The 15,251-nt window shown below is 38.8% G+C and overlaps 1 protein-coding gene across 5 annotated transcripts; it reads right to left on the reverse strand.

Annotated features, from left to right (window-relative positions):
• Nucleotides 1-2,310: 2,310 nt before the first annotated feature.
• On the reverse strand, nt 2,311-14,684 carry sp2 (sp2 transcription factor). Of its 5 annotated transcripts, none has more exons than XM_082156254.1 (8): nt 14,623-14,684; nt 12,528-12,604; nt 10,520-11,278; nt 8,857-9,075; nt 7,781-8,066; nt 7,452-7,638; nt 4,239-4,432; nt 2,311-4,145 (listed from the first exon to the last, which is right to left on the reverse strand). In XM_082156254.1, the coding sequence occupies exons 1-8, from the start codon at nt 14,627-14,629 to the stop codon at nt 4,045-4,047; spliced, it is 1,830 nt and encodes a 609-aa protein (XP_082012380.1). In that variant the 5' UTR covers nt 14,630-14,684; the 3' UTR covers nt 2,311-4,044. The 5 variants fall into 5 exon arrangements, with proteins under 5 accessions (XP_082012380.1, XP_082012379.1, XP_082012378.1 ...); XM_082156253.1 differs by lacking the exon at nt 14,623-14,684 and adding an exon at nt 14,605-14,618; XM_082156252.1 differs by lacking the exon at nt 14,623-14,684 and adding an exon at nt 13,606-14,591.
• Nucleotides 14,685-15,251: the final 567 nt, after the last annotated feature.

The raw sequence follows: 15,251 nt of genomic DNA on the forward strand, positions 1-15,251 counted from the left end.
TGAATTTGGACCCACCTCTTCCTCTGTTGGGCCATTCAAACTTCTTGCATCACCCAGTCTCTCAGCAAGAGGATTTCTTGCAAGAGCACTTAATTCTACTATGAACGTTACCCCACCGGACAATACTGCATCAGAGTTGCTGTCCCATGCTCACTTCCTTCCTGGGGGATTTCATTCAAAATACTTCCTTGTTTTGCAAGAAGGATGGAAGTTTCAGGCCCATCCTGGACCTCATATGCCAAAACAGGAGTCTCAAACAGCTTCCTGTCCGCACGGCGCACGCTGCATGTCATAGATGTCCTGCAAGCCATCGCACCATGCATGTGGTTTACTTCTGTGTATCTGAAGGATGCATACTTCCACATCCCCATTGCACCTCATCACAGAAAGTTTCTTCGGTTAACGTTCCAGGGCAGGACATACCAATATCAAGTCCTGCCATATGGCCTCTCCCTCTCTCTCTGTGTTTTCACACGATGTATGCAAGTGGCACTAGGACCTCTACAGCGGGAGGGCATGTTGATTATCCCGTACCTGGAAGACTGGTTGCTCTGTGCCAGGACACCTCAACAGGGGATCTCGACACCTTCCATGGGATCTCAAGCTTTTAGCTACGCCGCTCCTTATCTGTGGAACTTGCTTCCACAGGACATTCGCAATAGTGACTCTCTCCCTATCTTTAAATCTCGTCTGAAAACGCCTCTCTTCAGGCAGGCATACCTGTGATATTGTATCTCTGATCGGTTGTTTTTTCTTTTTTTTTGCTTGCAAATTGTTGTATGCGTTTTATCTGCATGTAAGGTGTTTTTGAGTGTCACTTAAGGCGCGCATAAATAAAATGTATTATTATTATTATTATTAACAGGCTGCCAGCAACAGCGTCACTGGAGCATGTCACTGCGTTAGGACTAAAGGTAAACCTACAGAAAAGCTGCCTCACTCAATGCTAGTCAATACGCTTGCATCTAGACTCCAGAGCGATGAGGGCCACCCTCACAGCGTCCAGGAGGCAGGTTATTCATGGGTTTCATCAGGTCCCTTTCCACAGGTGTATAAAATCAAGCACCTAGATTATGAATGCAGACTGCATTGTGCTTGATTAATACACTTGTGGAAAGGGACCTGATGAAACCCATGAATACGGGGAGCCATAGCGAAGTTCCAGGTTTGATGCAAGCTACCTTATCTCAGCTTCCTACTATAGCTGGCCTTCTCACGGCAGCCTCTTCAGCCATTCAATTAGGGCTTTTACACCTTCGCTCATTTCAACGCTGGCTGATATCCAGACTCAGAAAGTTGTTGGCAGTCCACAATTGGAATACCCTTTTTCAGATCACAACCAGTTGTTCTGTTCATCTGAGGCCTTGGAAACAAGAACGATTTCTGTGAAGGGGTGTACCAATGGGACCACCTCTGGCACGCAGGTAAGTAATGACAACAGATACTTCCCTTTACTGGATGGGGAGGACTGTGGCAACATCAGGTTTTCACAAATTAATGGGGATGTTGATTGGTATGAATAGATTAATGGCGGCTTTTCTTAAGGGAGCAGTAAGTCTTAATTCACAAGCACGTGTAGTGCACATTCAGTGGGACCTGCAGGTGGTGCTTAATAGTCTACGCTCAGCACCTTATAAGCCACCTTAACAAGTGGATATTAAGAGTCTTTGTATGAGGACTGCTTTTCTCTTGGCTATACAATAAACCAAAAGGGTAGGGGAGCTGTATGTCCTCTTGTTGAGCTTATAATGTCCCAGATGGGGACCTCAGAATAATCAGGTTATACTTTGGCCAAATCCATCTTTTCAACCTGAGGTATTGTCTGATCGGTTTGTGAACCAACCTATTCAGCTTGCGGCGCTCAATCATGAAGAGGCATTTAATCATGTCCATAACATTAGCTTATGTTTTCCTTATAAATATTTTAATATTCCCTATTTATCAATTTTGTTTGTATACATGACTCAAAGCCCTCTAGTGAATGAAATCAGTACATTCCATGTGCTTTCTTTTGTTTGCTCCCAATAGCTTGGCAGCAGCATCAGCAGCAGCAAAAACTCAAATGTAAAATGTACCAGCCATTTGTTGACAAATTTAACAGGGTTTAAAACATGCTACAACCATAGTTTAATTGGGATAACTTGATCAGGTCACATTTATCTCTCAAGTCTAAAATGTACAAGCTTTGCCCCTGATGTTTGCACAGTCATGGCAAAAAGGCCTATATGGGTTAAACATGAGAATGATGTCAATGATGAAGAATGTTATTTTTGGCTGAACTATTGCATTCAAAAACAGAGAAACACTGGATGTTTTGTGTTATGCTTTATTAGGTGAGTGGGAGAGGTGGTCTGACTGTAGAAAAAGATAGCAAGTTCTCTGGTCTAAGCTCCTCAATACAAGTTATACAAACACAAGTTTACCTACCGATATTCAAAGCCAGGTCTCTTAAATGTGGGGTTTATCAAGGATAGATAAATAACTTTTTATTTTTTCAAATCAAACGTAGGTACATAAACCAAATAATTAAATTATCCACTCAGTGAAAACCCTGAATTTGGTCAGTGCACATAAATTGGCATTTCGTAACACTTTATAAGTTAGACAAAAAAAATAAAGCAGGTCTACAAATGCAGTTCCCTGGGAAAAGACAGATCTCTTTAAATATGGGGTGCTGCAGACTAAGGCAACTTTTAGTCAATAAAAAGGGTAATCTATTAGTCATACATATTATAGGAATGAAACTATACAATGTTGTTTTTTTCCTTCTCATTTACACTGTACACAGTCCACATCTTTCATGTTTGGCAACAACAGCCAATACACATTTATGTAACAATTATCCTACATTTTACACCCAAATAGAGCAGTATGAACTCAGACACTATACAAACATACATGAGCACAGATTTTGTTTCCCCTCTTAAGGCCTCCTTTAGAGAGCTTGGACAAAAACTTAGATTAACTTAAATGGAATGACTGAATTTAACGAACCATTAAATCCAGTAGCCGCTTTACACGTACCTTGAATGAAATAAAAAACATTTAAATTGGTATAACCACAATCACATTTGTGAGAAATTTCTTCTTGCTTTACAACAGAACATAAACATGACTTCTTATCTACATTTTTTTTGAATGGACACATTAGCAATCTTTTAACAGACACAATCTGCATACATTCAATTCCATTTACGTTTTCTTTTAAATAAATTATTTCATTATTTCATCTTATTTCATATGAGGATCAACCTTTAAACGTGTAGCAAATCCCAAGATATTTACCCTCCTATTTATCTCTTTTATGCACATGACATGATTGTCTAACATTGGACAAGTATGTAAAAGCCAAAATACTTTTTTTTCCCCAAACCTTCACTAATGTTAAAACCAATCAACTAAAGTTATACAAAGTTTCAAGCTTCCGTTTAAAATTCTAAAGCAGACATTAAAAAAAATCATTTAATAACTGAAAATAATTTAACTGGGTCAAAGAGTTTGTCCAAACCGCTTTTGTATTCAAATTTGCCATAGTATGTACAAATGTATGTTTGTGTGTATGAAAACAAACATTTACACAATAAAAGCCAGAAAACACTGTCCATTAGCTGCTACACTTCATTGTGAGGGGCATGATATAGCTAAAACAACCAAAACATACATGTGGAATTTTTTTAACAGGGGGGTGGGGGGTGGGGGTAAAGTAACTTATTTTCTTGGCTGGAGTGTCTGTTGGTGCTGAGATAGACGTCCTTACCGCACCAAGACACAATTGGCACCCATGTTCTTCGTGAATCTCAGGTGAGGGCCGCACTTTACGGCCTGCCAGCCTTCCTCTGACAATAAGAGCGAGTAAAAAAGTGGACAGCGGGAGTGTAGTCTACCCTGAAACAACTGGTATAAACAGGTAACTTTCCAGGGTCATGTCGTACACGTGAAGGGGGGGGTTGACCTCTCTGTTTCCTCCCATCCTTCAAACCCCGGGAAGAGTGTTTCTCTTATTTATCCTCCCCAAAGTTCCTGAAACCCTGTGGAAGATGATGTTCACAGGCTCTTTGTGTTGATGTGTGTTTTGTAATGCTTTGTGAGGTGATCGCTCCGCATGAAACGTTTCTGACACTTATTGCACTCAAAACGTTTGTCTCCTGAAAAGACACACACACACAAAAAAAATTGAATTTACACAGCGAAGCAACACATTTGTATTTTGTGCATGTGTATATTTGGAGGTTGCATACCCGTGTGTGTCCTGGCGTGTCGCTGGAGCTCGTCACTGCGTGTGAATCGTTTTCCACAGAAGACCCAGCTGCACACAAAGGGTCTCTCTCCCGTGTGCAGTCGGACATGCGCCCGCAGCAGGGACGTCTTTCGAAAGGTCTTTTCACAGCCTGCTATGTGGCAGATGTGTTTTCTTTTCCCCACCTCTCCTGGCCTGTTGCAAATAAAAACCAAATATAAGCTGCCACAATGAGTGTGTCCTTTCATAAAAGCCATTCATTATAAAATGGTAATCAAGTGTGTTATTGAGAAATTCGATCATCGTGAAATCTGCATCACAGTTCTATCCAAAGGGTAATAAACCTACATGGAACAGCACCAAAACCATTGAATAGTGTTTACAGCTGAAGCAGCTTTATTGTTTGAATTTAAGCAGATTTACTGTCTGGGTTCAGATTTCATTAGGAAAGCAATCTAGGTTTGGGCGGTAAATCAATATGGATATTTATCTGAAAAAATAAATCCACGATATTAATAATAAACATATTCTTTTTCGATATTTAGCTTACATCTAGATTATCAGGTGTGCGACTGTGCGTCCCTACAAAGTCTTCATGTAAGTCTGCATATTCTGTTTGTTTGTGTGAATGAATGGTGCCTTTCTGTCTACAACAAACACTCAAGCAACAATAATTATTTTTTACAATTTTAAGCAAGAATTCTATTGTGCAGCACCTTATTTGAATAAAAAAATGGTTGAAAATGTATTGTATTTTTTTTTCGGGGTGTCCCCGACTATGGATTTTCATAGTCGAATCAGAATCGTCAAGTCTTGCCTATAGTCGACTAATAGTCGAATCATGTGTATGGGGGCGGGGCTTTAACAATTCAAAGCCGCGATGTACAGAAAATCACACAAAGATATAGAAGAAAATGTATAAAAACATTTTGGATCAATAAAACTAAGAAATAACATAAATAACTCCAGAAAGGCCACACTGCAGACAGGATTTACATTTCACATGCAAATCAAATTAAATCGGCTAAATTATCTGTGCGAGCAGGCTCTAAGTAGGCTACAGCACAACATCGATGCACCGAAAAAATAAACAATTAATTTACTGAATTAAATTAGAACAGAATATACCTTTCTAATAAATAAAAATACAAAACGAAATAAATCAGAATCAAGTCACAAGATGAGGAGCAAATGTGTGCAAAATGCCTAAAGTGCAGGGGAACATATATTCAAAACACAAGCCACAAATAGTTAGATTAGATAACCCTGACAGATCAATAAATAAAATAAAATATTAAAATAACGATAATAGCCAGAATTTTCTACTTTGTCTTTTTAACTGCAGAAACAACAATAAATGCTAAACTGGAGTGGCAGTCTTTTTAGCTAAAAATGTTCACAGCATCCAAAAATCAAATTAGAACCGGCTGAAAAGTTTTGAAATCACTTGTACCTGATCGAGAGAACAAATCCAGTCGTTCACTCTGTCTGTGTCCGTTGGAGTCTTTTCAAATTGTGCGCGCGGATAAAATACATTCTAAAACACGTAACGTGAAAAACGTTTAACGACTTAATCTCCTAAAATATGAAAAAATATGAAAACGCTTTACTATAGGAGGAACGCATTGTGTTCATATTCTGGGTTCATCTGCTTATCTGCACATAGTATGCTTTCTTAATAAAGTGTGTACTGTGTACATACATTAAGCCACGTTAAAGTGCCTTTTAAGCGTTTTAAAAGCTTTTTTCACGTTAAGCATTTTAGAATGTCCTGTGGAAAACCAACTTGTTAACGTTGGCCGGCAGAAGTGCGATCATGGTTTTCCTGATGCTAAATCCAGCCTTGGAGAATATCCTTTCTGATGGTGTACATCCACACTTTAGATTTTCTTATCCCAGACATTGTTAAAGATTTAAATCCTTGCCGCCAAGACGCTCCTCTGTCGGTCACGGATTGAAAGTGAAACTTAAATCTGTCACGGGGTGTTTGGATTTATTCACGCACGTTAAAAAATATTTATTTAAAGCTTCTTTCTTTGCACATATTTATATACAGCATTATCATAATAGGCTGAATGTTAACGTATTGATAGAAAACCAGTAGTTCTATGTGAAATCAGACATTGAGCGCCCTCATATAGCCAAAGTGGCATGATCCTCGTTTCATAACACCTCTGCGAAGATTCGACCGTGAGATCGGTAGTCGAATCAGGCTCCTCCTATCGAAGCATCGAATCTTCGACTATTCGGGGTCACCCCTAATTTTTTTATTTGATTACATTTTAAGATAGATTATGAATTAATTCCATTTTTGATAATATGTAAGTCGTAAAATACTGAATCTAGAAAACAAAACCGAAAACAACAGAATTTGAAAAAAGTGGAGTTTATTAAGCTATGTTTACTAGGGATGTATATTGATACAAATTTCACTATCCGATTTCGATTAACAAGATTCAATTTGATGTTGATTAATTTTGGATATATATCAGGCACAGTACATGACAAATGTTCTCAAGGAAAAAAATCTAAAAACTCATGCTGTAAACTAAACAGGGAGTCAGTTGGTACTACATTACGATAATATTGAAAGTTAAAATGAACTGATTTGTAAACAAACAAATAATAAAGTTATAATAATTGCATAATTATGTTTATTCTCCAATTCGTTTGGAGATGGAGATCATTTAAATGGTGGCTGTCATAAAAACTTGACAAATTTATTCAAACAATGTTTTTTAATGAATATGTAATATAGTGCATATATTTAGCAAAATGATTCTTTCTAGAGTTAATTTTTCTAGCTGACTATTGAGTTTATTGTCACTGAATGGCTTTTCTGAGGTAAATGTAACGTTACATGACAGATTGTTCTCAAGCTGTTTTATTGACGTCTTTCTGTGGTTAAAACACTGAATGCGAGATTACGTGAGACGTGACACGGATTTTAATAAGTTGTACTGAATCTTTTAACATTCCTTCCGATGTTCATTCATGTTTATTTTGTGCTGTAACTAGTAGTAAAGTGGAAGAGATGATCAGTTCGCGTGCGCATAGCTTGATCTGAGGCGACAACAGCGATCTGTCTAGAGCACCAAAAATTGAAATCCGAGACTTTGTTTCAAATCAAAAGTAACAAAGCTTATTGCGATTAATTGGATTGCGGAATTTCACACAGAATTTTAAATGCGTTTATAAATAAAAGATATGCTACCTCTTTTCTGCGTCTTTGCAGTTTGGACAGGTGCAGGCCATACGCCGCTTTTTCTCTCCTGGCTGACTCTGCAGTTCCAGTGCGAGTGTCTGCGTCTGCTCCATCTGCATGGTCTGTGTTTGTGTCTGCACACCGCCCAACTGCAGACCTGCGCCTGGAACCGTCTGCACTGTGAGATGCTGCTGGCCTGAAAGACACAAACGCAACAATCAAAATGTAGCTCATGTTAACATCATTCACAATGTCTTTGCGAGAGTTAAGTAACACAAATCAATAATAATAAAACACAGCCTTTTGCGTTTGTTGGTCAAAACGCAGCACTCACTCACCCCCAGCGTTGGTGATCGTTACAGGAACACCCTGCACCTGGACGCCATTAATATTGATGGTCTGAACAGCCTGAGCAGCAGAAGCTAACTGGGCTGCATTCAGGGTTATCAGACCCCCCCCAGCCGGGGCAATTTTAGGCAGAGTCCTTTCTTTCCTTGTCCCTGTTTGAGCCTTTTTAGTGACCATCGCAGATGTGAGGGTGCTGGTGGGTGTTGTTGGCGTGGACACAGTGGTCTCCTGTAGCTGTACAGCCTGCCATTCACCTGAGGCTGTTTTAATCAGCACCTGGCACAGCAGAGCACATGCATTAGATAATGATTTATTTAGATTTTTTGCAAATGGACATGTAATGAACATATTAGATTCACTGCCCTTGTTTCAATTTGATTATTAACTCTAAAGAGATTTGAGGTCGGATTGATCGGTTTTGCCGATTAATCAGCACCGATAACCGATTGATGGAGCAATCGGTTATGCATACAAATAGTTTTTCCGGGTTGCGTCCATTGCTGAAGCGGCTGAGAAGGGTGCGTTTTCATTAAACAGAACGAGAGCGGCCTCTAGAGGCGAAATAAAAAACATCACTGACGCCAAGTGGTGTTTGTTTCGATACGTGAAATGGCGCTGCACAGAGCGGGACACTTCAGATGCGGGTTTAAAACAGACTATGAAACGGTATGTATAAAGTACAGTTCACTATGTGTTTTCATATCATTATAAAGCAATTCATTTGTTGACTAGATGCTGCATTAGTGGAGAACAGCAGTATGTTTACCATCGAGGCTGAGAGGACGCTAACATTACTAGTACCTCTAGCGGTTAAAACAATGCAACAGCCCGACCCAAATGTTTAATATCACCATTTCATGGTTCAGTACTGTTTTGAAATGTTTGTAATAAGGTTCAGCACTATTTTATGTGTCATGTTTGTTTTCATTCAGTACCCAATTAGAAAAAACTATCAGTTGATTAATCGGTTATCGGCCAGCGTGGGCACACCTAGTTATCGTTATGGGTAAAATCCACTATCGGTCAACCTCTAAAAGAGATAATAAAATAAGGTGTTTTGACGTACCTGTGTGGATTCTGGTTGGGACACCTGCACACTAGGCGTGACTGTCTGTCTCTGTGGTACAGGAGGAAGTGTGGCAGAGGCGGCCTGTACCACTTTTAGAGCCTGCGGGGGGATCTGGACGACCTGCTGATCGGACTTCTGCTGAACCAACTGCACCTGCTGCACCATGGCAGGCTGACTCCCCCCTGGACTCTGCACGATCAGGAGATTATTTCCTGCCTGTTACAGAAACAGACGCAATCAACGAAAACAGTTGCCTACCTACTTAAAGGGAGAATTTTATAAAAACTTGTCTAGGTCATATTTCACTCAACTTTTCTTGCATTGTGACATTATTGACGAATATTTTCAGCCAAATTCTGGACTTTTTTAATTACTATTTTAATACCATTATTCTCCATTACATTTTCATGATTGTAATACGGGTTATTCAAATATTAAAGCTACACTGTGTAGGATTTTCTCCCATCTAGCGGTGAAATTGTATATGACAACCAACTAAAAATTACTTTCTAGCCCCTCCCATTCTGAGGGCGTTTTAACTCCTACGGTGGCTGTATTATTTCAAATCTGCCGGCAGTCGCGAGTAATCTCCCCCTCACATTCGTCACGGTGCCACTGAGTGTAAAAATGTGAAAGGCGAAGCTTGAATTTCCAGGTATGTCCCTCTTTGGCTAATGTATTTTCAAGATGAAGGCGCAACATGGCTTCCGCCATTCTTCGCTTACGAGAATACTTGATTAGTTTTAATTACACATTAATGAGCACCTATAATTTTGAAAAAACAAAGTGTTTTTTGCAAAGAATCAACTTAAAAAATTACACAGTGTAGCTTTAACAATATTTGTCATAAAGCTGACATAAAATATAGCCTAAATATTGGATGAAAATGGAAATCTAAATTATTAGATTTGTTGCCTTGGCATCTACCTGAAACAATTTTAAGTTGAAGCACTAAAATTATTAGCTTAAAAGAAATACAAACTAAAACTAAAATAAAAATTTATTATCTCTACATAGCAATATTTTTAAAAAATGGCAAAGCATCAAAATTACAACAAAAAAAAGATAAATCAAAATATTAATAAAAATTTTGTAGTAGATAAATAACAGACTATGATAACTATGACTATAAATAACGCTTTTTAAATTCAATTATTGTTAAATATTAATGATTAATAATTATTCGAGATTAATACAAATGAACAACTATTTTATTTAAAATCAGTATAAAAACATTAAAACAAATATGGTGTAAATATACTTTATAACTTAAATATTCTTTTTTGCATTTACTGTAATGTAGAGAATGATTTTTTCTGCATTATGATAGTGATAATTACATGGGTCTTAACTGTCAAGTACAAAGTCAAAATCTTAAAAATAGCATATTTATTTTAGTATAATTTCTCAATAGGTTTTAATTGTGAAATAGGACAGGTTGTGCAACAACAACAAACACAAAACAACTGGTTTTTGATAAGAACGACCGAAACGGACAGATAAGTTCCATCATTTTCCCTTAACACACGTCAACAGAGAACAGCGTAAACAAACAAGGTCATTTTAATGTATGAATCTGTCAGATGACATCCAGGAATTATGAGCTAAAAGCACTCAAGGATTTTAAAAAGCCAAAAGAGAATAACAGAAACGCGCATACCTGAATAATGTTGTCGGCTGTGGTCTCTATTAGCAGCGCTTCAACCTGCTCGGCTACAGGTGGCGGTGAGGCCGGTTGAGGGGCAGGGGGGGGCGGGGCTATAGCCACCTGTCTCTTCCTTCCCCTCTTGCCCTTCACTGGAGCAGCAGCAGTCTCTGTTACAATATGAGCTCCTCCCACATCACTAGTAGTAACGTTAAGAGGGAGCGTGAGTCCACTAGGGAGTCGTACAACGTTAGAATTTACATTGGCATTATTCTGCCGCCGCTTTTGGGACGGCTTGATCGCCACCGTCTTGTGCTGGGATATCGGTGCTGGGGCCAGAGGTGGCGGGGCCGGTGTGGCAGCCTGAACTGTGACAGGTGAGGTGAAAATGGCCTGGTTGGTTCCGGGGATGATCTGGATCTGTCCTCCCTGAGGCATCATTTGAATGGTCTGAGACCCCTGGAACTGAGGGATCACTTGGTACTGGATGTTGGCATTGGATGTGCCTGCTGGACGTGAAGGGCTCTGAATAGTGAAGACAATGGGACTGGCCCCTGACGAACCGAGTCCCGCAGGCAGCTGGATGACATTCCCTTTCGCAGAGAGGAAGCCAAGGTTTTTGGGTGGAGCCGGAGCAATAGGGGCGGGCTTGATGGGGTGCAGACGGCGTGTGGTTGGCTGAGATTGTGGTGTGCTGACTGGGGCCTGGGCGGCAGGAGGCCCGATCTTACTGCAGGTAGCAGCCAGAAGTGCCAGTGGGGAAGGCTGTGAATCCTACATGAGCGTGTCAAAACACAATTACCAGAAGCAAATTATTAGTATACAAGCATGAAAAAAAAAAAAAAAAAAAAAAAGAAAGAACAATATTTAATTGTGAAGAAAGAGACAAAAAGACATTAAACTGCCACAGCTATGTAAGAAAACTGTTGTTTTGGACAGCAGTCAATACAAATACAAAATGAAAACAGTTTAGCAGTAATTATACCAAAAAACTTGACTGTGGAATACAGCACCGACCAATCAGAATGAAGTATTCCAGAGTAATAATAACAATAGAGCCGGGTTTAAAAATAGATTTTTAAAGATAACTTATAAACCTTTAAAGAGCCCTACTGTGAATCTTAAAATAATTATGTTTAACAGCGGAATTTGTGGCGAAAAACTACATTACCCATGATGACGCTTTACAGAAAATACACCTATCAGAGAGTCACCACAATGAAAACGTGCCAAACAATCTCTTTAGCTCCAACGTTTCTCATGAAGCACCGCAAATTACACGGTCTCCCTACACTCTGAAAATACTTAAATATTTGTAATAACTTTAAATGTAAACAGATATCTATTTTTTATTTGGTACATTACAAATGTCATGATGCTAACATGCACTTATAACTTTCTTAAAGCAGTCAAAAAAATTGCCGACACCATTTGCACCTTTCTTAGGGCCAGGGAGAGCAAGAATATTTAACAATCATAACTTCATAAACTAAAACTGCATTCTATCTAATGAGAAACGTCTAATTCATGAGTGAATACACAAACATTAAAAAGTTTTGACTGTCATACTGAAAGATGGCTTGAGAGCCGAAACATTTGCGTCTCCCCATGAGATCAATAAAAATAGTAAATTCTTTTGTTTTTGTTTTTTGGAGTGTGAATCAATATTCAGGTTTTGATGAAAACTTTGACTATTACCATGTTATCGCTACACTTACCCCCTTTTTATTAATTAAAAAACAAATTATACATTAACTGCAAGCAATATGATGCCAGAAAAAAACTTTTTTCTCAATATTTATGAGACATTTTATTTGAATATGTCATAATGTGAAATATATAAAAACATACAATCTGAGAATTACCAGTATTTGTAATTTATTTTAAGCATTTCAAATGACTGATTTAGATTTCATTGATAACATGAAGATAATTATTGTCTTATTTGTATAAAAAAAATAATAAAAACAGTGTATCTCTTAAAAAACTAATTGTGTAAGAATATAGCCTCAAGGGACCTTACTTGAGAAGTGGTGGTGGAGGGCTGAAGATATTCACTGGGGCTGACTGCGACAGTGGTGGCCATACTGTCCTTTTGATCTGTAAGAAGGAGGTGAATCGATTTATACAAGGGGAAAAAACAACTCTCCAAATGTGACTTCCATTTGAGAATGAAATAAGGCAGCAGGACTTAAGCAGGACTTAGAAAATATGATCATATAACACCGATTTTATCATCACTGCATTGGTTACCTATAAAGTTCCGTATTAATTACAAGGTATTGCTACTGACTTATAAAGCCCTAAACGGCTTAGCTCCAGTCTATTTAACGGATCTTCTATCGCCCTATAATCCATCGCGCTCTTTAAGATCACTAAATTCAAGGCTTTTGGTCATACCTAGGATATCCAGAACCACCAAAGGAGGGAGAGCATTCTCACATTTGGCTCCAAAACTCTGGAATAGTCTTCCTGATACTGTTCGTTGCTCAGACTCGCTCTCCCAGTTTAAAACTAGATTAAAGTCGCATCTCTTCAGCCAGGCATTCATATAATCCCACAGTTCAAACTACAATCCGGCCTCTAGCTCATAAATGCCAGAGGAGAACTGGCCCCCGACTGAGCCTGGGTTCTCCCAAGGTTTTTTTTTCTCCATTAGGTCACCTGATGGAGTTTTAGGACACCATTAGGTCACTTGATGGAGTTTTTCGGTTCCTTGCCACTGTTGCCTTTGGCTTGCTCAGTTGGGGATATTTTGGGGATATTTAATCTAATTTTATCAATCAATAAATTCCTCTTGAAATAAACTTTGTTGTATTATTTAAATGTAATACTGTGAAGCTGCTTTGATACAATCTGTATTGTGAAAAGCGCTATACAAATAAACTTGACTTGACTTGACTTATTTGAACTCATTTAATATAATTCTGTGCTTAGACTTTGCATGTCCTTATTTTCTAAAGCACCACAGTTTGTGATCAATGTTTGCATAGAGAACTGGAAATACTGAAATCGAATAAACGGATTGTTCAAAATAAACAAAACATGAATGGCATGCACTTTCAGTTATGAGTTATGACTGTTTCAAAAGGAGGCGTTACCTGCTGTAATCTAAACCCTGGAGGGGAGTGATTCAGCGGGTTAGGGTTTAAAACCCAATCCACTAATAGCACTCAGTGGCACTTTACACTATAAGAATAAGATGTTCTCAATCCTGGTCCTGAAGTGCTGGGCTCCTCCAGAACCAGAACTGAGATACACTGCTCTGGTATACATACATCTTAGGTAAAACACCAGCACTGTCTCGTCATTGACGATGCATGTACAAAGAACTCAGATCGCAACCCAAATAAACACTTGATGTTATGATGCTTGCTAACTGGCTGTCAGAGCTAGCAAAATGAACTAGTTATACACTTCATTTGAAGTCGTTACATTTCATAGTAAGTCGAAAGGAATTACACCACAGTGATCTTACTGCCATCAAATTCAACGGTTTTGCAACTTTACTACATGAAAAACTTGCTCTCACAACAAGCTAATCAGGCTGAAAATCATGACACACACGCTGATAAACAAAGCGAGTGTATTAACAGTCAAATTCGTGGTTGGAGGTAAGAAAATTAAGTTTTTACGCCTATATGAATGCTAAATACAGTTTGATTAAAGCTTCAGGCTGAAGCCAGCGGCTAACGCTAACAGGCTAAAAACGTCAGATGTCTGCAAGTGCTTGAGCTATTATGATTGAGTGCTTTAAAGTATTTCTTTATATCATGTTTTAATCAGCCGTCCACACGTTTACGTCTTTCTACGACCATGCAGCGCGCTATGAAAGAGTTATTCTGTCTGCGGGCAGACAGACTCAGGAGTGCGCTGATGGAGGAGGTAACTGCTTGCTTAGCATGCTAATGTGCTAACTAGCCAGATAAACTCTTCGCTGCGGAAAAGAACCGTGTTTCCGGAAGTGTGCATTTGGAAGAATCGCTGTGCTACGCGTGATTTTTTAAAACTCGTGTGTGCAAGCTACGACATAAATTATATATCGGTTCATTCGCTCTATATAATGTTTATGGAAGTAACATAGTAATATAAACAACAACGTTATAATTCCTACCCACCGCTCATGACGACATTCACTCTCCGTGAAGCCTTGAAGAGCCCACAGTAGATACCGCCCCACCAGAGCCATCTGGCCAATCTGGTTACTTGTCAATCAGCGAGAACTAGCGGTTCTGACCACTCAGAGTACAGCATTTGTCCGATTGACGTTTGTTCCGGCCAATGGGATATGGTAGTATTTCTATGACAGTTGAAGGATATATATCTGACCAATAGGTTGTCGAGTTTTCAGGAGAAAGGCGGGAGTTGTGAAGACGTCAAAATAATAAGCCGAACCAATAATACACCGGTTTGAATTTCACTGACGTTTAGCTCGCCCAGTTAGAAATGGAAACAGCATATCAATCAAAAGTAATTGACAACAAGATCGATCGATCAACCTGCGTGGACTGTGGGTGCTCCATCAGAATATATATATGGTTGTTGTCTTCTAAAACGCGTTAGGCAACCTACAGATGATGGACGGTGCATCTCAATAATGCAACTAGCTGCTTTGTCAACAACAAAATGCTTTCATTCTCCAACATGACATTTTGTATTTTGTAAAAGCTATTTGTTTTGTTACCCCAATATTAGTTAAATTGAATTTTTATGCATTCCTAGCTGAGTATAAAAACTGAAGTATATG

The sequence above is a fragment of the Leuciscus leuciscus genome, assembly GCF_965113295.1.
Source record: "Leuciscus leuciscus genome assembly, chromosome: 23".
NCBI classification, from domain to species: domain Eukaryota; kingdom Metazoa; phylum Chordata; class Actinopteri; order Cypriniformes; family Leuciscidae; genus Leuciscus; species Leuciscus leuciscus.